This window comes from Gambusia affinis, linkage group LG22 (assembly GCF_019740435.1).
Source record: "Gambusia affinis linkage group LG22, SWU_Gaff_1.0, whole genome shotgun sequence".
NCBI classification, from domain to species: Eukaryota; Metazoa; Chordata; class Actinopteri; order Cyprinodontiformes; family Poeciliidae; genus Gambusia; species Gambusia affinis.
The window spans coordinates 21,295,218-21,318,122 of record NC_057889.1 but is presented as its reverse complement, the minus strand read 5'-3'; the positions used below and the strand labels follow the sequence as shown (position 1 = coordinate 21,318,122).

At 39.1% G+C, this 22,905-nt stretch overlaps 1 protein-coding gene across 1 annotated transcript in view; it reads left to right on the top strand.

Moving 5' to 3' along the window:
• Positions 1 to 1,215: 1,215 nt before the first annotated feature.
• The window catches only part of cdk19 (cyclin-dependent kinase 19), a 49,019-nt gene continuing 27,329 nt past the window's right edge, over positions 1,216 to 22,905 (top strand). Inside the window, exons 1-2 of the mRNA XM_044105640.1 lie at positions 1,216 to 1,463; positions 7,657 to 7,732. Of these exons, the coding sequence (XP_043961575.1) occupies positions 1,336 to 1,463; positions 7,657 to 7,732 (204 nt within the window). The 5' untranslated portion in view covers positions 1,216 to 1,335. The remainder of the gene's footprint in view (positions 1,464 to 7,656; positions 7,733 to 22,905) is intronic.

The following is a 22,905-nucleotide window of genomic DNA, read 5'->3' as shown; positions in this document are numbered from 1 at the left end:
CACACACACACACACACACACACATATATATATATATACATATACAATGAGCTAAAAACAGTATTTTAAAATTAAAAATAAAAATTATTCATATGAGCAGAAATGACAATGATGGCGATGTCAAGGTGAACGCTATGCAACAGCCGCTGTTGTTACCAGACACCACCACTGTTGCAGTGTAAGCAGGTACACTGCTACATATTCTGCCCTACAGTATGATAATGGTACAATGACAAGCCTGGACCTCCTGAATAACTTTGTGTATCCAGTCATTGTGTCACTGCATGAACAACACAGGCCTCAATTCACATTCATGGCTGAAAATGCTCCAAATCATCAAGGTTGCATCATTAGGGTATGGCCACTGGAGACTGGGGTTCCTCACATTTCTAAACACGACAGAAAATATGCATTATGAACTCTAACGCGTCAAGTAATAGAATAGGAAGAAATGATAAACTTAAAGTATGACGAATGAATGAGTCATCCTCAGAGTAGCACAATTAAAGAAACCTGACTCAGGTCAGGTTACTCCAGACCTGAGTCCCATATGAAACCCAGAGAAACAACTCTAACTGTCAAGGCCACGTTTCAAGAAGAGTGGGATTGCCATGCCTCAGCAGACAATAAGCTGACTTGTGAACAGCATGAGAAGTACTGCCAAGCTGTTCTTGATGTTGAAGGAAACATGGAACATTATTGAGACATTGACACTTTCTGCTGTGGTAAAAGCCACAGCAGAGGACCTTCTATGCAAAGAAGGTCCTCAGCTATTGAGAAATGATGCTTGCTTTTGAAATTTGTACATTTTAACCCAATCAATAACATTTGGCTGCGGCTTATGTAAGGCATCGATTGGATGCTATGAAACTTACTGGAAATTGTATTAAAATAACCAAAATATCATATCACCTGATATATATAGTTATCTATATTTTATATACATATGGAAATATACATATAACCAAAATATTATATATTTAGTTATTTAAAAACTGAAGCTATCCATGAACTCAAATGTCCAAGCTGCATTTTTGAACAGCGCTCAGGGGTACGCAAAGTGCACTAAACCGCAGCGAGTAACGCGGGTTGTAGTTTTTTGCGTCTTCAGTTTGATAGTTTGCGAGCGGTGGCGACTGCCCAGAAAGACTGCTCTTCCCAGAAACCCACGCGCCCCAATTAGAAACGTCAACGAGCCAGTGAACATTAAGCGGAGCAGACCAAAATCCCAAACAAGGAAATGGTGGGGGAATAAAACGACCAGATTATTTAATTAATGCATGTAATAATTAATATTTTATTTTATTGTAATTTAAGACGTATTTATGGGTTAAAATGGATTACGACTTCAAAACAAAGCTGGCAGCCGAGAGGGAGAGAGTAGAAGATCTGTTCGAATATGAAGGTTGCAAAGTGGGTCGAGGCACCTACGGGCACGTTTATAAAGCTAAGCGCAAAGACGGGTAAGATAACCGTGATCGGTATTGTTTGTTCTGAGATTCAGCCCATTGCAGGATGCATTTTGGGACCGCGAGTGCCGCTTGTGTGTTGAACGCAGCGTTAGATTTGTACCTCCCCGAAGCGATATCCTTCTGCGTGTGTGTGTGTGTGTGTCTCTGTGTTTTTGTTTTCATGTAACGCACGCATTCACTCACCAACGGTCCCCCTCTACACTCACGCGCACTCACACTCAAGTATACACACACGCGCATACTTCCTCTCTTTCCTCCTCCTCCACTTCTCTTCCAACACCCCCAAACAGCAACATTAAAACCACGGCTGCTGGTTATCTCTTAGAAAGCGTGGCGGCGAAGGTAGCTCGGCGTGCTGCAGCGCTCCGTAGGGGGCTGCTTGCGACACTTGGCGGGGTTGCGGTGGCCCCAGCTTTAACAGTGAGCAATACCAAACTTTGTTTACAGACACACTAGGTTATTAGGGACTCCTTTTATTTTTGACAATCCGAGTGAAGCAGAAGACAAGCCCAACATCACAGCAAATGGGATGTTTACATTTCTGCTCAACTGTTCCTACTGTCAGTACTTACCCAAACCCCGTTTCTACCTCCTTGTTGGCTTTTGTTTGACTTTTGTCAGAGGTGAATCACTCTGACCCTTCAGCACAGAGGCGGAAATAGCATGGCAGACCTACTTTCCCCCCTGTTCTACATATTTAGATGGATAGTTTGCAGGCTTAAAGTAAAAGAAGCTGTGGCAGAGAGGGGAAGCTTTTGAAGGCTCCCAAATGACTTCTGAGGAGGCAGGATGATCGGTAGTCCTTGACTGACTGCAAAATACCTGCAGCAGTGGCTTAGTGACAGCAGCCGCTGAGATTTCAATTCCCAAAGCAAAGAACTTACTAAGTACTGAGGATCTCCTTGGCTGAACTCCACAAAGTGCTACTTCGACGTAAAAGTACAAGCAGAAAGCAGTTTGCTCCCATCTACATAAATAAACTTAAAGTAGTTCTGGGATGAATCAGTCCAGGTCCCAATATTTTGACCAGGAGTGTATACATTTCTAAGTTGTAGAATATCACTCAAACCACAAAAGCGTTAAAACCAGGAAATGTTGGGGGGTTGGGGGGTGGGGGGGGGTTGCCTTCAAGAAAATACTGTGTTTGGAAAATATACTTACATGATTATGAACATGAATGTGAACTTTGGAGTTGATGAAATTGAGAAAAGTCAACAGTTGACAGATATGAAACAGCTGTGTAGCTTTTAGAAAAGCTCTCATCAGCGAGGCGAATCAAAACAGTTTGCCAGGGTCCATAAAGATCAGCCCTTGTAGCAATGGAAAAATGTCATGTGGTGTAATGGAGCCATATTTACTCTGCCGCAGGGCGATGAGCAGGTCGGGGTAAGAAGAGCGCCGAAAGAATAAAGAGCCAGATTTTCTATTATTAGGTCTATTTATGAGCTCACAGGAATATTTAATAATCAGTTCATCAGTTTACAGGTGTCTGGCTCATCAGTTCAGTCTTGTTAAACTGTTATTATAACTCTGGGCAGAATGAAATGGAGTTGTACCATTAGCTTAATGCCTGGAAAAACCTATAAGTATCTGTGCGCATATGGCCATGGCTCACTGGTGGGCCCAGATTCCTGCTAATGTTGCATACAGATATAGATGAATTAGTTAGCACCTCTGGTAAATATGTGTTCAAAGCCATAAAATAGATATTATTAAATGCAGCAGCATAATCTCCCTTTAGTAAACATTTTTATTTGAGCATGCTAAAATATAATTGATTTTCTCTAAATTACTAACTGGTGGCATATTTGTTGTCCAAATGCCAGACAGGGGGATGTTTGAACCTTTGGTCCTCTCTGATGCTCTCTCCAGTTCAGCTCAGTCTACAGGCTTTCTGTAGGATGTATCTTCTGGTACTGAGATGTTGGTGGAGGAATGTTGAATCTGTGCCTGGTGAACCATTTTTCTGTTGATACGACCAGATGTTTTGGATTAGTGGACTCTCACCTATTCATGGTTCTGTATTTACAGATTTTTTATTTTATTTTTATAAAGCACAAGTGAAATATTCAAAAGGCAAAGGAGCTATGGGAAGTTGAAATGGCGCAATGCTTCTCCACACATCATTGGCTGGTGCTTGCAAAGCCACCAATCTATTTGTTTTCCTTGTCACTGATTGGCTGAACCCCCCAAGAGTGTAAACAAGGAAGATTGTGGATGTGAACACTGCCATTGCTGTAGTGCAAAGAGAGTGTTCATTGTTTGTATTAATGCATATTGTGGTATATTTTGTAGAGGTGCAACCATAAATTTCTCTCCTTCATTTTGAGAGATCTATGATTGGCCGATGCTTAGATGTGAAACCGATGTTTTCCACCAATCTTATCTGCATCTGCAAAGGTTTGAATATCAGCCACTCCCATTTTGTCCTCCCTGATAGAAGGCTGACTGACTGACCCACCCACCAGGTCATGTGGTTAACACTAATCACTCTACTGTTTCCAATTTAATGATCTTATTGTTACATTTTGTGACTTTTGAGACAAAAAATAGTATTGGCCGATATCGGAATGAGCTGCTCTGTGTTGTGTTTTTGTTTTTTAAAGATCATTGATCTGTCAGAAAACTGCAATCAGTCTACCCCTAATTTGTGCCTACTTCCTCTACTTGTTTATAAATAATTTTGCACATACAGCATGTATTTGTGTCAGTTTTTTGTTATTGTAGTTAAGTGTTGCCGTAATTTATAGACAATAAATGGTCATAAAAATGTTGAAATCTTAGGTGTGAAGAATATTTGTATTGCATTTGAATCCCATTTGTAAGACTCACACAGTTGCAAATGACTAATAACAAGTTTCTGAAAAATTTGATTGATTTTAACAAGTAACGTACAAATGAAATCAGCCATTCACAATTTATATTGTTCTTTGGCTACATTTTAAATATAGATTGTTAGCAGGCAAGAACTGTAGCCAAATAGGAGTGGACATAAAAGTCAGCATTAGCCAGTGGTTTCAGGAGTTAGTTCCCTCTGATGGAGCCTGAGCCTGGGTTGGATTGTCAGTGGCAGCAGGGGAGGCTCCAGGGAAAGGAAGCATCACCTGTTCTCACCGGACCCAACCTGTAAAGCTTATTAAAGTGAGAACTCCTGGTGCCATCCCCTGTGAGTGGAACACTAGGAACAAATTAATCCACCTTCTTCGGTAATACGAAAGATATTCAACGCTTTTTATTTAACGTCGCTGCGCTTCACACTTAAAGCCAGAGCAATACGCCTCTTTAGCAAGTTAATCCCACAAGAGAGATGGCAGAGCTCAACAAGGTGTGAGCAAGGTTTAATGTGCAAGAAATTGGGGGATTGTCCCTCAATATGCATTCAGTTTGGAATTGTGCTCATGAACTGTTAGGCAGGATTAGGTATGTGTGGCTCGAAGAATATGCCCACATGAACAAGTAAAGTATGATGTATGTGAAAGCTGTTTGCTGTTTTTTTTTATTTAAATCCAGCTGGTTGAAAAAAGTTGAGGACCCAGAAGAATGGGTTACTTTTGTTTTGTTTGCGGACAAAACATACTGAGAAATTCAAGTTTTAGTATTGCCGTAATTAAATTTGAGGAGTAGATAATAATTAATAATTGTTTAATGTGATTTTTAAAAAAAATCTACCGGTAGTCAGAAATAATTATTTAAAATGACTGAAATTCCACGCATTCACAGAAAGTAAAAAAAAAATCTCTAATATTGTCTCACTACGTTTTCTGGCATTTAGAAAAAAGAATTGTACTAATTCAAGAGAAGTTTGGTCTGGTTTACCTTTGACAGTAAAGAATAAAAATGAATGTGCCTTTTTAGTCAGTGTATGTAGACTTCTTGTTTCAACAGTATTTAAGTTGGGAGTACAGGTGATGTCATTTTGAAAACAGTCACTGTAAAACATGGAGTCACTATTATTCCAAAAACAAATTGATTACCTCGTTAACATTCTGTGTTAATTAGGTAGCTAGGGAAGCTGTCTTTAGCATCTTGTGTTAGCGTTTGAGGCGGTTGGCGTTACTAACTATATGCATCTGTCTCTATTTGGAATCTCCAGGGAATTGTAATGAACTGTGAGATTTCCAAAAGCCTGGCAATATTCTCAAGTCCAGTATTTTCTGTCACAGATAATTCTCAAAGGCTTAAGAGGATCAGCTTTTCTGTGACCTGCTAAAGCTTCACTCACTTTTTAATGGTAGTGTCTTTAAAAATGCTGTCTTCATAGGAATTCATGTCCTCTTTCATATAGCTGCTTCCATCCTTTGACTTTTATCTCAGACGGTGAAAAAAGAAAACTTTGACTCTTCCCTTAAAACTGCTTTGCTGTGATGATACATTCAACCAAGATAAAAATCTCTTTTTTTTTCTGGTGAGCAACTGTTTATTTTTTGGTGTAAAATTACAGGTCTGCCACAATGAGCAATGATAGACTAAGACAATCCTGAAATAAAATGAAATCAATACAATTCGGGCCCATATGATTATTTGTGTGTAATAATTCTTTTCAATATTTATTTCCAATTTTAGTAAATTCATGAATCATTTAAAGTAATTATTTTATGAGTTATTTCTTTATTGTGGGCTGCACAGTGGCGCAGGTGGTAGAGCTGTTGCCTTGCAGCAAGAAGGTCCTGGGTTCGATTCCCGGCCCGGGGTCTTTCTGCATGGAGTTTGCATGTTCTCCCTGTGCATGCGTGGGTACTCCAGCTTCTTCCCACAGTCCAAAAACATGACTGTCAGGATATTTGGTCTCTCTAAATTCTCCCTAGGTGTGTGTGTGTGTGTGTGTGTGTGTGTGTGTGTGTGTGTGTGTGTGAATGGTTGTGTGTCCTGTATGTTTTCTGTGTTGCCCTGCGACAGACTGGTGACCTGTCCAGGGTGACCCTGCATCTCGCCCGGAACGTTAGCTGGAGGTAGACACCAGCAACCCTCCTGACCCCAGCAGCTCACCATGTAGGGAACCCAGGGGAAAGAGACAAGGGTGTTAGAAAATGGATGGATGGATATTTATTTATTTTACTTTGGCACTTTTCACTTCATATCTGTCTGGTAACCCAGTCTGTATTATATTACAGTACATTAATTTTAAAGGAAAAAACCTCAAAACATATCTTAAAAGTTGCTGTGCTGGACTTGTAGCCAAAAATATGTCGTCACATTTTTCCTCGCAAAAATGATTCCTAGCCTTTAGTCATGTATGGGTGAATACAACAGACAACAGCAAATCTCTTAGTTCCTAGTGAACCTCTGGGTATCTGTGTTTTTGCCCTGCAGAGTGCCTGATAAAGTTCTTCATGGTCTGAATTTGCTTAAACGATAAGCACCTATTTTGTTTACAGAGCAAAAGCTGAAATGTGACGAGTGCCTGCGCTGCTCGGTTAGCGTCTGCCAAGTGTGCCTGAGAGCTCCTTTTTTAAACCGTGTCCATCTGGGATGCAAATGAGGCTGGAGAGGGTTTGATGTGAGCACTACCAGGAAGTGTTTGATCTGTGCGGGCTCCGCACTCTGTCAAGTTCTCTCTGGATGCTGCTTAGGCTTTAATCACGCCTCTCAGCGCAGGTTTTAACAGGGCCGTGTCTCCCTTTGGCTCTGATTTCCTCCAGTCTGCCTCTCCAACCCGTGGCCCTAAACACAGGGAGGCTGCTCAGTTGAAGCCATCGCTGTTAGTCTGCAGACTGCTCTGCCCTGCAGGCTCACATTTCACTTATTGACTGATTTTCATGCACAGATCTGATTCTCAAGGATAAATGGGGAAAAAAAAAAAGGGAAATGTGCCAGCTGGGAGCTGCAGCCAGGCCAGCGTGCAGTTTGAGTTTCTGTCTTTGCATCAAGGACAAATTTCTGCAGGGCAGTGGTTCTGCTGTGGAACGTTCTCAATTCTACAGCAGCTCACCATGTAGGGAACCCAGGAGAACTCACAGAAGTTAAATGAGCAGTATTATGTAAAATCAACTTTTCTTTTTTAAAAGTTTTACGTCATGTTACGAAGATATTCCCTCATAACTGCCATTCTTTCACAAGGTGTTTATTTGTATTTCTTAATGTTAAAATGTATACAAACACATTCATGTCAGATTTTTTCACATGAACTTTGTGCTGCTCTAAATAGTAATAACACCTCCACTCCTTTCTGTTTTTCTCTCCACAGGAAGGATGAGAAGGAATATGCACTGAAGCAAATTGAAGGCACTGGAATATCTATGTCAGCCTGCAGAGAAATTGCTGTAAGTCCCACTTTTTCTAACTGAGGCCTTAAAGATCCCCATCCTTTAAGAAAACTACTAGAATCTCATGATGGAGTCAAACATTTAACTTTTTTAAGCACTTGTTGCACATATGACAAGTCTTGACTTTCTAATAACATTTAATTTTTTGTTGTCCCTTAGTGTTACACAGCTAATATGGTATATTATTCTATGTTAAGAATTACTGTAAAGATGAGGAGAATATCTATATTCATTACATGTTGCTTCAGTGAACACCAGGTTTATAGTGGAACATTATAAGTTGATGAGCTAAAACTAAAGAGACAGCTTTTTGCTTTATGTCTATTTTATGTGCTGTACCATAAACTCTGAATATATAACGTGGCATAGATGTATACCATAAATTAATCTTTTATTGCAGCAGCACAATCTCACACAGAAAAACTGAGAAATATTCCATCTTTATTCTCAATGTTTTTCAGTGGGGGCAAAGAATTCCCAGGTTGAGAAATAATTTATTTTAACAAATGTATTTTTGAAGCAAACAATCTCTATAAAAGGGGCAGAATTATGCGTCTTTTAGGCACATGGTGTCATTTTATAGCACAATCAAGTAGCTATGTTAGCTATTTATGTTACATGCATTTCTGTCAAGAAAAGTAGATATTTTGTTTTGTAATAATTTCACACTGATTTTGAGTTAATGGGTCAAATGAATTAGAAGCTATTGAAGAGAAATACTAAATTTAAACAACAAAAAAAATAGGTAACAAAAATAAAGATTAAATTACATTAAAGTTAAAATGGAATAAAAATGTGTGTGCCTGATCTATACAGTTTACTAGAACAATTTCACTCTGATTCTTAGTCGGTGGGGTACACTATATGGTAGCTATTGAAGAAAACATTATATTAATTAATATTAAAATTCATTAAACTATTGAATATGACTTAAAATTTGAATATTCTCTCAATATTCACAAATACACAGAACAAGATTTATAAATACATAGGACGAGATTCACAACAGCTTGTGGATCTGTTTGATCTACAAGCTGTTTCTGGGCTGTGGACTTTGCTGCATTTCTGTGTGAAAAACCCCCCCAAAAACTCTCAATCTACAAATGCCTTTTTTATTTACCAGAGTAATCAGCAACCAGTCTGAGCTTCCTTGTTTCAATCAATCATATGAACGGACCCCCACATTGGGGTAACGTATGTATAAGAAAATCACATTAACCCATTCCAACAGTGCTGTAGTTCTGTCAAAGAACGGACAATTTTGACCTCAGCCTGGCTTCTGACAGTGACAGTGGAGCGGTAAGTGAAATATCTACCGAACATACAGTACAGACCAAAGGTTTGGACACACTTTCTAATTGAATTCAATGAGAAGGTGTGTCCAAACTTTTGGTCTGTACTGTATTTAGCTACTTGTCCCCTTATTATGATTATTAATATTAATCAATTTAATTGTGCAACTACCAACACAGTCTAGCGATCTAAGTGTGTGAGCTGTGAGACCGAGCTATGCTAGCACTTCTGTATGCTAATAACGTCGGGTTAGTGTCTTTCCATGTAGTTGAACTTCTTGTGAGTGAAGTAGGTGTTTGACAGCCTGGGTTTGTTGCCCCTAACAGAGGTAGCAGCTCAGGCTTTAGTGCAATTGAAGGAAAAGGAAAGGCTTTAGCAGCTAGCTCAATCTCTCACAGCTGGCTAAGAAAAGTTGTTGGCATCAATTAACAGACTTGCTCTTTGGTTACCTAGCAACAACTCTTAGAGTAACGTGGGTCTCATAAAAAGTGAGAAACAACAGCGTGGAGTGAAAACTGTGGATAAAACAAGAACGGTCACATCACCAGTTTTTGCTATATTTCAGATGTTTACAGCAAAAAAAAAAACAACTAAGCAATAATGTTTGATATTGACTGATATGAAATGCTTTGTCATGATATGTTTTTCAACCACATTGTGCAACCCTAGTTTCAAAAATATTTGTGGTTTCGCAGTTCAACTGACAGAAAAAGAATGAGGGCTGACAGGTTGGTGACTCTCATGTAGTAAAAGTACCTGTGTGACTGTTCAGACAAGTCTGCCAAAACATGCAAATATGAGCCGTGTTTAAGGCATGCGTATAATGACATGTTACAGTGGCAAAGTTTTCACTAAACTTTCGCAGCCTTTATTACTCATTTTCTTGTTGTCACTTTTAACAATGGCTGATTAATTCCTTCAACAATATCACATGTACATGAGTATTCAAAACTGAGCTCATCATCTTTGGAGTTGATTAGGAATGAAACACATTTGGCCTCACATTTTACAAAGCAACAAGGTCAAAGGGACTGTCTGTAGATTTATGTCTAAGAACATAAATCTGAGGATAGATAAGAAAATGACAGTTTAGAAAAGCCTCCCAAAAATGCTGTAGTCTCCATTATTTGGAAATGGAAGGAGTTCAGAAACCATCGATATCCATCCATCCCAGACATGTCGGCTCAGCCAGACTGGTCAGGCAGCCCAGAGAACCAAGTGGTCCCTTTGGCAGAGCTTCAGTGCTTGGAGAGCCATCAAGAGGGTCAACCAAGTTACCCACTGTACCGCTGGTTGTACTGGAATCAGCCCTTTATATTGTGACTAGACTTACATCACTCCCCTTATATGAATTGACAGATTGCTAGAGCAGAAGAAAATAATTTCTGTAGTTTGAAACCAAAATAGAACTAGCTGTTTCCATTGACCGTTGCGCAAGTTTGAATTACAAAAATATATTTCTTTGTGCTAAGATGAGGTGTTTTTTTTAAGTATCAAAATTTGTGCATTTAGCAAAATTGTAATGGAAACACTTATTTTGCATCACATGTAATGTTTAGAAATAAGCGCGTTGCTGTGGTTTGCACACACTGGCCTCCTTGGACAATGCACAGCTGGCCCCACCAGAGGTCCAGAGAATGTTTTGCACACATTTGTAATGGAGACAAAGTTACTGTTTGGTCTGAAATCCAAGAGTCATATCTGGAGGTAAACAGGCACTGTTCAACACCTGGCTAAAGTCATACTTACAACCACTGTGAAGATAAATACAAGGCAATTTCTGAGTCATTGAAGAGTTAAAATCGACTGTGTTCTCCTATCTAACCTCACTGTGGTTGAGGGGATGTGCAGGTAAAACGGTAGAAAATTCTCCAAAACGGAGTGTGATTGCTGCTAAAGGGGCTTCAGCAAAGTATTTGGTACTTGGAGTATTTTGTTGAAGAGTTTGTTCCTTGAGTACTCTTTCATTTTATTTGATACTCTGATGTCAGTTAGCATTTGTTGTACATGTTTTATAGGTTCATTGTCCTCATCAGTGGGAGCTCTTTTCTGTTTCTTATTCTGTTGCAGATCGTTGTTGTTTTTCCAGTTTAACTTAAATAATAATAATAATAATAATAAAAAGTTCACATAACATTGTTCGCTGAACCACAAATAAATGGTGGCACCAGTTTTTCTACAATCTTGAGGTAAATCTGACTGTACTCAGTGCAGGATTTACTAAAATTGCAATTATATTATTGCATGACACAGATAATCTACACATATATTTGTACATAAGATTCATAAGATATATAAGCCTGAGAGTTTATTCATATAAATGTTAGAGGTAAGGGAAGGTATACTGCCCTGCCTTACTCTCTTACCAACATTAAATGAATCAGGCAGTATTAACCTGTCTCACAGTAATTGAGGCGTAAATAAGAATTCTAATTAGATATTTGGGTACACTTGTTTTGTAACTTGTAAAAAAACTTTTGATGAGCCACACAATAAAATGTGATCAAACACATAAATATTGTAGTGTTGTTCCAGTTATACAAGTCTAAGATCTCCTTTAGTGCAAAAATACACATGTCCATGTCATTTTTAATAAAACCAAATTGTCTATTAGAGGTCAGGACAAACTCTTCCAGCCTGTTTATTGGTATTCTTTAAGAAAATCCTTTGACAGACTACTAGCTAAGGTATGGGTTGGTAATTGTCCAAAGACAATTGGCAGCGGTTTTGTCCTTAATAATGGGTATGATAGATAACATTAAATTAGGTAGCAAACCATGTAATAGATAGCCAGTAAAACACATAGAAAGTAGCAAACAGATTTTTTTGCATTCATCAGATGCTCAGTAGAAATATTACCATCTTGGAGGCCTTGTTTTCTTTCTGTCTTTCTGTGCATCATGTATTGCTAGTTGGCATCCATTCACATTCTCATTAGTATGTATGTCATTCACTACAAAATGGTTACTTTTGGCACAGTTAAACAGTGCACTGTAATGGTCCTGTTATGAGTAATTTCTTTAACCTCAATGACATCATCAGTCATAGTTGGTTTAGAAACTCGTCTTCATTTTGAGGACATTCATAAAGTCGCCTCAAAGTAGCGACAGACATACACACCCGATGACCAGAGTATTGGTCTGTACAATTCTGCAAATTAATTGCACTCTGCAGTTATATGAAACAAACTAAATCGGTTAAGCATTGAGTCCATCTTCCTCCATTTCATCAATTGACACAGTTTCTCAATCCGATAGCCAAGCAGAGTGTCAGGATCAAGGTCAGGACAGAATGTTTGTAGCAACGACACAAAAGAATTAGAACAAACGTAGAATCCAGAAAAAATTCTTCCAAAACAGGAACATTTAGTTTTTATTATTACTTAGAAACTGTGGAGTACTCATTACTTTTACAAATGTAGAGCAAACTTAGAAAGCCCAGAGAATGCTTATACTTGTCTAGCATCCCAGAAGTCCAGAGGACATTTATCCACTTTCATTTATTTAGCAACCCGGAACAGGGATTAGAACTTGGAATCCAGAAAAATTACCTTAGCAACTACTTTTAGACTTCTATTTTTAAACCAGAAAAGGAATTAGACCAGAGGATACTTAATTATACTTATCTACCAACCCTGAATAGGAGTATCTAGTTTACATACTTTAAATCAACATTAGATTCTTTTTCTTCTTTTGCTCTTTCCTTTGGTTTGTTATTTTGTTCGTATTTCCTTTTAATTCCTGTAAAGCACTTTGTGTTGCCGTGTTGCTATATAAATAAACTTTACCTTTACCTTTACTTATCAGCTTGGTTTTAACCACTGGAATGTCACTCGCTGTGCCAGTGCTCACTATTTGCCCTGTGTGCTGCTCCTGCTTCACGGTGGCCTTTGAGGGTGGTGACACAGATCCAAGGGTTGTTCCAACACCCATCAGCTGGTGCTCCAGACCAACCGTCGCCTGTCCTAGATTTTCACTCACAGTAGCCTCAGCCTCCATAGCTCCTCTTTGCACTTAGACTTCCTGGCTCAGACACTCCATTCTACCGAGCAAGGCCGAGGCCTCAGTGATGACGAAGCCAACAGGTGGAAGATGGTAGTGTATAGTGTGAAACAAAGCGAGGAGTATTCTCACTGACTGTAAATTCCCATGAATCAAGTGGCATAGAAATGTCACCTGACATAGTGTGTGTCAAAGTGCATACTACACTTTGACACATTTCTCTGCCAGTATTGAGCAATATCAGCTCAATATTGTATCATACATACTATGCGGGGTCCGTGGTTTCACATTCAGTACCGGCAGCAGTAGTAATATCTCGGTTAGCATTTAAAAGAGCGTCCAGCCCTGCATGTCTGATGTCTCTCCCAGCATTTTTTGCTCCCTATCTGGCAGCAGCAGGGTTTAAGCACTTTGTGAAAAAGAACTGTGAGCACTGTATTTGTTTTTAGGTAAAAGTAATAACCATCTGTTTTAGAGCCTTTGTCAGTGTTGCTCATACAAATGACTCAAAGTCTTCTGGAGATAAATGCACAAATAGGTCCTTCTGAAGTTGTGGTCAGCTCTCTCCCAGTGCACTCTTTTTTTATTTTTTTTATTTGGGAAGCGATCCAGACTCACCCCACAGTTTTTTTTTTTTTTTGTTTTTTGTTTTTTTTAAATTACAGCCAATAGTAACACAGTGTGGCATTATTTCAAATTACGCAAATCAAACGCAATAAGATAAACAACTACTCAGGTGAAGTTAGCCTTCCTATGTTCACGCTGTAGATTCTAGTACAGAGCTGACCCAACCCAGCAAGTGAAAAAATGGCAACCTCCACGGGTGAAAGTTATAACAAAAGATACAGTTTTGGAAGTAATTATGAGTTTTACAGCTATTTTTTAGTTAATAGGAAAATTACAACATATATGTTCGGCTAATTGTGGATCCCTTTAAGCTATTTGAAACATCATTTAACAGCTAATCGCTTTACTGTGATTAGTTGTTAGCTTGTTAGCTCAGATCCAACTTCTGGTTTTGGAACCGATACTAAGTCTACTGTACATGCTGCATACCTATTCTCTAGAGCTTGAAATCCAAAAATTCTGATTTTCCCTTATAGTTTGGGTTTATTTTTTTATAAACCAACTGTTGCGCGTCGTCCTGTAGATGTTAGTTAATAAAATGTGTGGTTTTAAATGTTCATGTAGAGTGTTTCCTCTTCTTTCTCAGCAGATCAGGCGTAAACCCATTTGTTTCTCAAATTTCACGGCCACCAGAATTTGGTCTTCCTCAAAACATCTCTGCGACTCTCCCAGAATGAACAAAAGGGTCTTTGTGGCTCCCAGACCGCCTACACGCTTCGTTTAGCAAACAGTCGGGTTCAGCAACTGGCAAGCCACATGTGGCAGAGTTAAGTTGGGAAGGGTGGAAAGAGTTCGGTTTGGCTGCTCTGGGTTTTTGGCTTTGCAGAATGGCTGGTAATTTTTTTTCCATAGTAATGTTCTTCCTAAAGATATGAAAGTTAAGCAGCAGACAAAATATCTTTAGGCTGGTTTAAGTAGATATGATTTAACGATTCATTGTATCACGTATGATTTTTCATCTGAAGTCTGTATATAGACAGATCTTGAATTCAGAGACACCTAGATCTTTATTGATGCCGCATAACTAGAAATGCAGAAGAATGAGATCTGCCTAAAGACATTTAGGGATCCTTGAAATATTGGCATTAACATTTGGACTGGCTGATGCTACTCAGTTTTACTTACATGTGAGTAAAACTGGGACGATATTAAAGGGCCAGTATTATGCAAAATTGCCTGTTTTTTTTTTTTTTCTTTACATCATGTTATAATATTATTTGCTCATCCAAAATATACCTGGAGTGTTGCTTTTATTCTTTCATGTATGTTTAAGAAAACCTGTTATCTCCCATGGCAACCATTCAGCTGTGCAAAAGGCCTGGTTGCTACTTCTCAGAGCTGCAGTTTCTAAGCTTCTGAGCTTCCACCTCTCAGAGGACGCTACCTTTCAACTCCTCCACTCAGATCCTGCAGACTAGACAGGAGCAATTAGCAAACACCTTGTGGAACTGCACATCAGCTGTGCTTATTGTATCACTACTCCTCAATGCTATGCTGGTAAAAATGTTGTTAAAGGGTTAATGGAGGAGCCATGTTGTGATGACTTCCTGAAGGTGGAGTTTCAGAAAGAGCTGGAGTTTTTAAAGAGACACAGGCCCAATCTCAAGGCAATAAATCACAAAGTTGTATTTCCTTTAAGTCATATTTAATATAGCATTTTTGTAGCCACTGAAGGTAAGACTGATACTTGATTGTTCTATAAAATGGCACTATGTGACTGGAAAATACATGGTACTAATGATAACAGATGTTTATTGTCAGGTTTGTTTCTGGGTTGGGAAACCTTCCTATTGATGAAGAATTTCTTCCTGGAGCCATGGATTCTGCTGACGTTTTAAATGACTGGAGCTGATTTTTACCCGAATGCTAACGTTTGGCCGTGACGTATGTAATACACCAACTCAATCATGAAGGAAGCTGCTCTGTGAAGCTTAGAGAAAATTGCGTGAGCTGGAAACAACTATCCTCCACTGCAAGGAGAGAAGAGTCAAGTGGAACCACGGCATCTTTGGCAGCAATAAAATATCTTACACACTCCTCTTGCACCGACTTTAACTGCTCAATATTTGGAACTGTGGCCAACATGGACTGAACGGCTTTGTTCACTTCTTCCACTGCCATTGCTGAACTGCAACCATAGGCAACCATTACAATTGTAAAACTCAATGTCATCTGTACATAAATCCTACTTCTTTTCACTGATTGGTCATGATGAAATGGATAATCAGGCAATAATAAAAACCTTTGATGGCAGAAAAATATTCAAAATGACATTTTATTGTTTTAGTTGACGATGTTTTCACTGTTGGTCTTCCACCTACACATGGAAAGAGATGTAGGCAGAAATTGCGTAACTAAGCCCAGCAAGGTTTCACAACCCTGTAAAGCTCTGCGACACAAACAGTCTGGGATTAGCTACTGTTTGCTAACCCAAACAGGGATTAGCTACTGTTTGGGTAAGTTGCATAAATGCTCTGGTTGTCTGAATTGATCAGTTAGGTCAAAGCTAAGTTTAACAAAGTGGGCGGAGCTTAGTCTGGGCGGAGGAACTCAGGTGTAAAGATTCCAAACACTGTGATTTTGCAGTAGTTTCAGTTGTGTTTGCAGTTGTGTTCAACTCAGTTCAACACTCTCAGTTAGTTTTTACTTTTTGGTGTAAACATGGTGTTTATTATGGTGTTTCGTAAGCAAACTTCATAAAGTCAAAGTTTTGGAGTGCATTACTTGAAGTAAACATATGGACAAACACCTAAACCAGCACAGCTCATTAATGAAAGATTGTCAGCAAAGATCTTTCCTTGGTCACCTTTATCTTTTCTGAATGATGCATTTCTTGCCTGGTTTTACTTGTGTCTCGGTGGTATTGCACATTCTAAATCTTTCTTCATAGCAGATTGTTATTGAAGTAAAGTGATGTGCAGCACATCCTCCCAAAAGTTAGAGCCTTAGTTGCATCAATCAAGCCATCTATAAACAATGAACAGCTCAATTTAGTCCACTTTTAGCCATCATAATTTAAGATAAATACGGAAAACAGTGATAGTTTACCATCCATCCATCCATCCATCCATCCATTTTCTTCCGCTTATCCGTGGTCGGGTTGCGGGGGTAGCAGCTTCAGAAGGCTGCTTCTCCCTCCTGAAGATGATAGTTAACATTATTAAGAATTTGTTTTGACCCACCAGGTCTACTTTCCCCTGAAACTGAAATATGTATTTCTTTTTCTTTCTTTTTTTTTAATGCTACAGTTTATCCTATAATCATTACATTTTTCAAAATATTTTATGCTACACTATATTTCCACTGTAGCTATAATCTGTTTGGGATTAGTTCAGTCAAATTAAGATAAACATGACGGACCGTCTTCTTGTCTGAATGTTTTATGTGGACTCTGTAAGCCCCCCTTGCCTTGAAATTGAGAACTTGAATAGTAGTTTGTTACAAATAACCTTAAATCAGAGGAGATGAGTCCTAGACAGATCTGCATGTTGAAATATTTTCCTGATGTAAATGATACATTTGTCTGCATGCCTGCCTGCAGGAAGTTGCAGCAGGCTGACGAGGTAATTCAATCCTTTCAGTCAGGTGTGTTTGAACTGGGATGCGTCTAAAACACGCAGTGCACCAGCTGAGAAGGGATGCGATGATATGCAAAGGTATCAAGTTCACCAGAACATGAAAGGAAGAAATATTTGCGAGATTTTGAAGAAACTAGGCGTTAATTTTATTTGCACACACAGATTTACAAATCGTAAAGTATTTTAAAGAATCTATAGTTGAAGGAAAAAATAATTCAGTCCAAGTTTGACTAATTCACATTCAATCATTATTTGCTTATCTAATTATATGAAATGATATAGTTTGCTTTGTTTTGCCAGCATGATGTTTGTGTTGCAGTTATATGTGTTCCTTTCCTCCATTGTTGCACTTTCTCTGTGTTTTCTCTGGATGTTATGGTGACAGCAATGAAGCCGACCATGGCAGAGAGGGATTTTCTTCCAGAACCGTAAAAGAGGTGTGGGTAGCATTTGGATAAAGGCAAAGCTGCTCCTATCTTCACCTCCACCTTAACAACGTTATTGTGCCCAGCAGCAAAATTCTGTACAGTAAGAACATTTGGGTGTTTTAAATCGTAGTTGTTCTTTTCTGCCGAGAACAACCTTGAGGGCTTTTGAGTGAACTTTCATGTTCAGATTGAGGTGTGATGAGGGGTTGGAGCAAATTATTTTGAAATTAAAAAAGAGTTCTTTCACATGCAAACTTCCAAGATTCTAAATACCTGATTGAACACACTAAATATGTGTTTAGAGACTCGTATGGGCAGAAATTTGTGTAGCAATCACCCAGCAAAGTCCAGTCACACATTGCAAGTTTCCTTTGATAGAAAATGTTTTATCAGTTGATGTAATAATTTATCAGTCCCTCCAGAGTGCTGTAGTATTTTTTTGGTGATTGTTGTGATTGTTGACTGACTTTTGCAGCTACTTTGTCAATAATTTGCTGTCAATTTGCAGATGTTCTTCAAGCTTGACTGAAAAGGTGTATATATGTGGAAAAAGTTTTATAAAAACGGAGATTTAACAGATCACTACGATTCTTGTGAATTGTAGTAATTTCAGAAAGTTGAAATTGCTACACATAACCTTTCCCAAAAAGGCTGGATTTTAACATAGATAATATTTAAAGTAATAAAAAAAAATTTAAAAAAACATTTTTATGTACCTTCTTGTAATAGAGTCCTTAATACCAATCAAATCCTGTCCTGAGGAACTGTCAAAGTGCAAAAGAGGAATTCCATATTGGTCATTACAGTTACATGATCTGTTTACAGAAATCCTAAAGAACATCTCATGATTTTGGGGGTTTTGTGCAAAGAAACCCCCAAAAATCAGGTTTTCGTCTTGCAGGTTCCACTTTCAAGAGATGTTGTGAAATAAGAAGTTAAATTAGAATGGGATCGAGAGGACTGGTCAAAATTCAGCAGGAGGTGATTGGTCAGATTTGGGGGAAAGTTGCATTGATTCATGAAAATTGCAAGTCTGCAAAATTTGCGAATGAGAATTAATGAACTTCCTGCAGGGACTGACTTCTACCTGACTGCAATCATTTGATGGCCAGAATTGAACTGTCATGTCTGTAAATGACTTGTAACCTGTGTGTGTGACTGACCACTGTTCCCTATGGGGAAAGAAAACCCGTTTTTTTTCTTAAAGTACTATATAGCTGAAAGCCTTTCAATATTTAGTCATTGTTCTGGAAGTCTCGTCAGCAGCTCTCCCCTCTGCTCCATCTCCAACCCGCTTCATTCTCAGTTTGACCTTCATGAATTGAAACACTGTTCATGAATCTTGTAATTCCCGAGGCATTTTCATGTTTGCTCACAATGGCTTTTGTTTCGCAAAAGCCCTGGCCTAACAAATGCAGTCTTTTACCTCCGGGCCCCCAGAAGCACGTGGCAGATGCGGAGCAAACCCTGACGCACATGACTAACTGGTTTGTTTTTCCTCACCTTGCTCCAGGTTAGGAGACATCTCCAATCAGCCCACCGTTTAAAAGGACTTCTCCTTTTAAATTGCGCAGCATTGGGCGGCCTTTAACCTTAGCTGTAGAAACATAGAATGGTGAGGTTTTATCTTTACTGCCCCTCAGGCTGATAAGCTGTGTTTGTTCTGGCCTATGTTGACAATTCTTCCTAGAAGCACGCGGATCACTGTGCAAATAGGGCCGCAGTTTAATGTTAAGAGCGGCGGTTAGATAGAAAGCCCTAAAAGACGGTTACCATGGAGCGAATGGCTACTAAAACCCATGATTTACACTTCTCTAAGAAGATCAAGTTTGGTAAACCATTAAAGAATTCACTGCTTCAGTAAAACCAACATAATACAATTATTCATGCGTTTAATCTGTCAGTAATACGTATTACTGCATTCCTTCTGCCCAGTTCCACACTATTATACTTGTCTGCTGCTAAAGTAGCCGCCGCTGTGTTCAGGGAAGAGAGCGGGCTTTTCCCTGCACTGTCTGTCCGTAACCAGCGGTTGGCACAGAGCACTCTGCAGCAGTCATCGATCTGCTGCTCGCCAGCAGCATGAAAGCAGCCATTAATCAGTCCACAGCAGCTGGCTGATGCAGGACAGCATGTTTTCTTTCTCTCCAGTTGCCCCGTCAGTGTGATGCAAATCCGGTTTGGTGCGACAATAAACTGGCGTTTTTGCAGCCTTGCTTGTTGTGAGTTCCCCATTTCGACTGCAGAAATTTTGCTCATGCTATGTGATTCATGAAAGTTCTTCATGGATAGTATATGACTTCCTGTCCAATATTAGCTAAAAGGTTCACTCTTGCAGCAGCATAAGGGAAGTAATAGAGCAAATAAATGATCTGAATCGATCTCAAACTCTAGTTTGTTTCCCTGGAAAGTCAAGGCAAATGAACTGGAGTTTCAGTCATGTTTATTTGTATAAAACATTTCATCAACAAGACAGTTCAAAGTGCTTTACATGTTAAATCATACTAAACATCGTACAGTACCCAATTATGAAACAAGCACTAAACATCACATTTTGTCAAATGGCATCATCTTCAAAATCAACAGTAACTAGTGGTTGTACCGGCTGATTGGTGGCGGTACTTTCACTACAGCATTCCGTCAGAATGGAGGTTTTGTATCGAATCTCCTGCCTTGAAGGCTGTATAGAATGATGTATAGAAACCTGCTAGCTTTATAACTAGACTGGTCAAAAACAAAGAAACAGCAGTCTCTTACTTGACTGTGTAGATTCTACATGTGTATTTGCAGACATAAATATTCCATTGTGTTATTCAAGTAACATTGGCAAAATATCCACCATCTTCCATGTATTATTTCTTTTAAGCTCCATTAAAAAGAGACAAAATATACATGTTTCTAATACTACGTTCAGTCTTCCTCCCCTTTGAAGTTGTTGTATCTCAATAAAATCTGGACAGAGCAGTCAGCAGTGTGTTCCCAGCGTGTTCTCCATCCCTCCACATTTAAAATGGCCTAAATGGTCTTTGTTTAATAGTGCGTGAAAGCGAGTCACAAGATTTTCTGCACATGGAAAATTTTCCCACCCGGCTCGCTGCGGCTGAGGCTGGATTACAGCCGTATGATTACAGCCTGCAGCGGTGTTGTGTTGGTTTGCAGTAATGTTACACCAGCAGAGTCCACACAATAAATATTCTATATGTAAATCCCAGTGTTTATTTATGTGAGGTCATTTTAGAAAATCAGTTCAGCCGCTGTTTCTCTGTGGTTGCCTGTGATGTTACGCCAAGAGGCGGGACCTTTTTGAAACTGCATTGAGCTTGTAATAATTGGACAACAAACCAGCACCACTGTGTTTAGATGGTTAAAGTTTAAATCGTGAACCACATCTTTATTTTTCTTGATGTCCTCCTCTATATTTTTGTTGTCAAACTGTTTTATTGAGAAATCAGACATGAGAATTACAACCTCAACAATACATGTTTGTTTTCTTTTTTTATGTGAACATAAAACATAAAGACAATACAAAATTAAAACAAAACAAAAGTGACATGAATAAGGACATTCTCAAGACCCAATCACCTCCCCCAACCCACCCTCCTCCCCTTTTCCTGGGACTTACATCTGATCACATCGATAATCAAAACAAATCATCTTCAAATAGGGTTATTAATATATTGCTGAAGGGGTTGCCAAGTTCTGTTGAATCGCTTTAAGTTATTTGCTAATGAGAACCGTACTCTTTCCAAATGAGAGAGCCTCACCAGTTCATCCAGCCACAATTTAACTGACGGGACCTCTGTTTTTTTCCAGAACATCAACACTAGCTTTTTTCCTATGATAAAGGCATAAGATAATAATTGTCGTTGGTATTTATTAAATTGAGAAAGCTGAACAGAAACTCCGAGTACAATCAGAAGTGGGTCCAGCCTTAACTCTATACGGAGCATATCTGATAAAGTTTTAAATCTCCTCTATATTTTTAATTGTGCCGCTGATGAGCACTGTTTTTATTGCTGTACATTGTTGCTGTCAGGTATACAGGTTGGCTCCAAATGATTAATGTATGGATGTATGTTTTATGTTTTTGTTGAGGTCTTTATGTGCTACTGGATACTTGAATTTCCCTGGGGATTTTATGACTATCTGTTGATTAATTGTTTGATTGATAATCAGCCATCAGAGATGTTGGCATCTTATTCAGGCATTGGAGCGACTACTTGGGAGCGTCTGCATATGCTGTGTTTTGGGGAAATTGCAGAAGATTCATCATCATTCAACGCGTTGGAAAGGTCTTCTTACCATCACCATAATCTTGATTCTCTTTCCCAATAAAGTCGGTACTCTGGCTCAGCCACTCCAGACATTGCTTAAATTATTGTTGTGATAACTCACTGACTTTATTGTCTGCTTATCCCTGATGAACTTACAGACTTCCGTCGGATGATGATGAGTCTTGTTCGTGACAGTGCCTTCAGCGACTGTAGTCACAGTTCTGCTTTCATACAGCAAGTATCCCTCAGGGGTACTAGTGGTGGCAGTATGATGGGGCTGTACAGCCCGTATCCCATAGACTCTGTGCCGCAATGCTCCATTATAGCCTTTGGATTAAGGCTGTAATTAAACACTAACCCCACTTCCACAGCCAGAGGCTGAATCAAACAGCTTATGTACAATTCCACCATTATTTTCCTGGACTTACCCTTCCTAACCCCTTCTATTTTTAAACCTGGCTATAAAGTGAAGAGCGAACAGTTAAATAACTCGTTTTTGGGGACTGAACACCAAGAGTCCCTGTTTTTGCTCTCCCTCAAAACTCAGCTGACACACTCAAAAGAAATCTTACCGACTTATAAATAGGAGTGAGTAAAATGTCTACTCATCAGTGCATTTCAAACATTTTTTTCCCAATTAAATATTGTGAAAACCCAGTGAATCGATTATTGCCACGGTGAGCAACACTATGGAGAGCCGTGCGTACTGTACAGGGACGCTTGAGATTTCCTTGCAGAGTGTTTCACTTTCCTACATTTCCCACAGTAGGACAAAGAGGGGCAGCAAATTTGATGTGCACCTAGCGCCCATTGTACACCTGTCAATGTCAAATTCTTTTTGAGTTTATTGCCGGTTGGCAAACAGCTATTTGGTATATATTACCACCACCTACTGGTGAGGAATGTGAGTCAGAATGGCAGTATTGCTGAAATATGCTTAAAAAATGATCTTGTGAAAATATCAGTTTT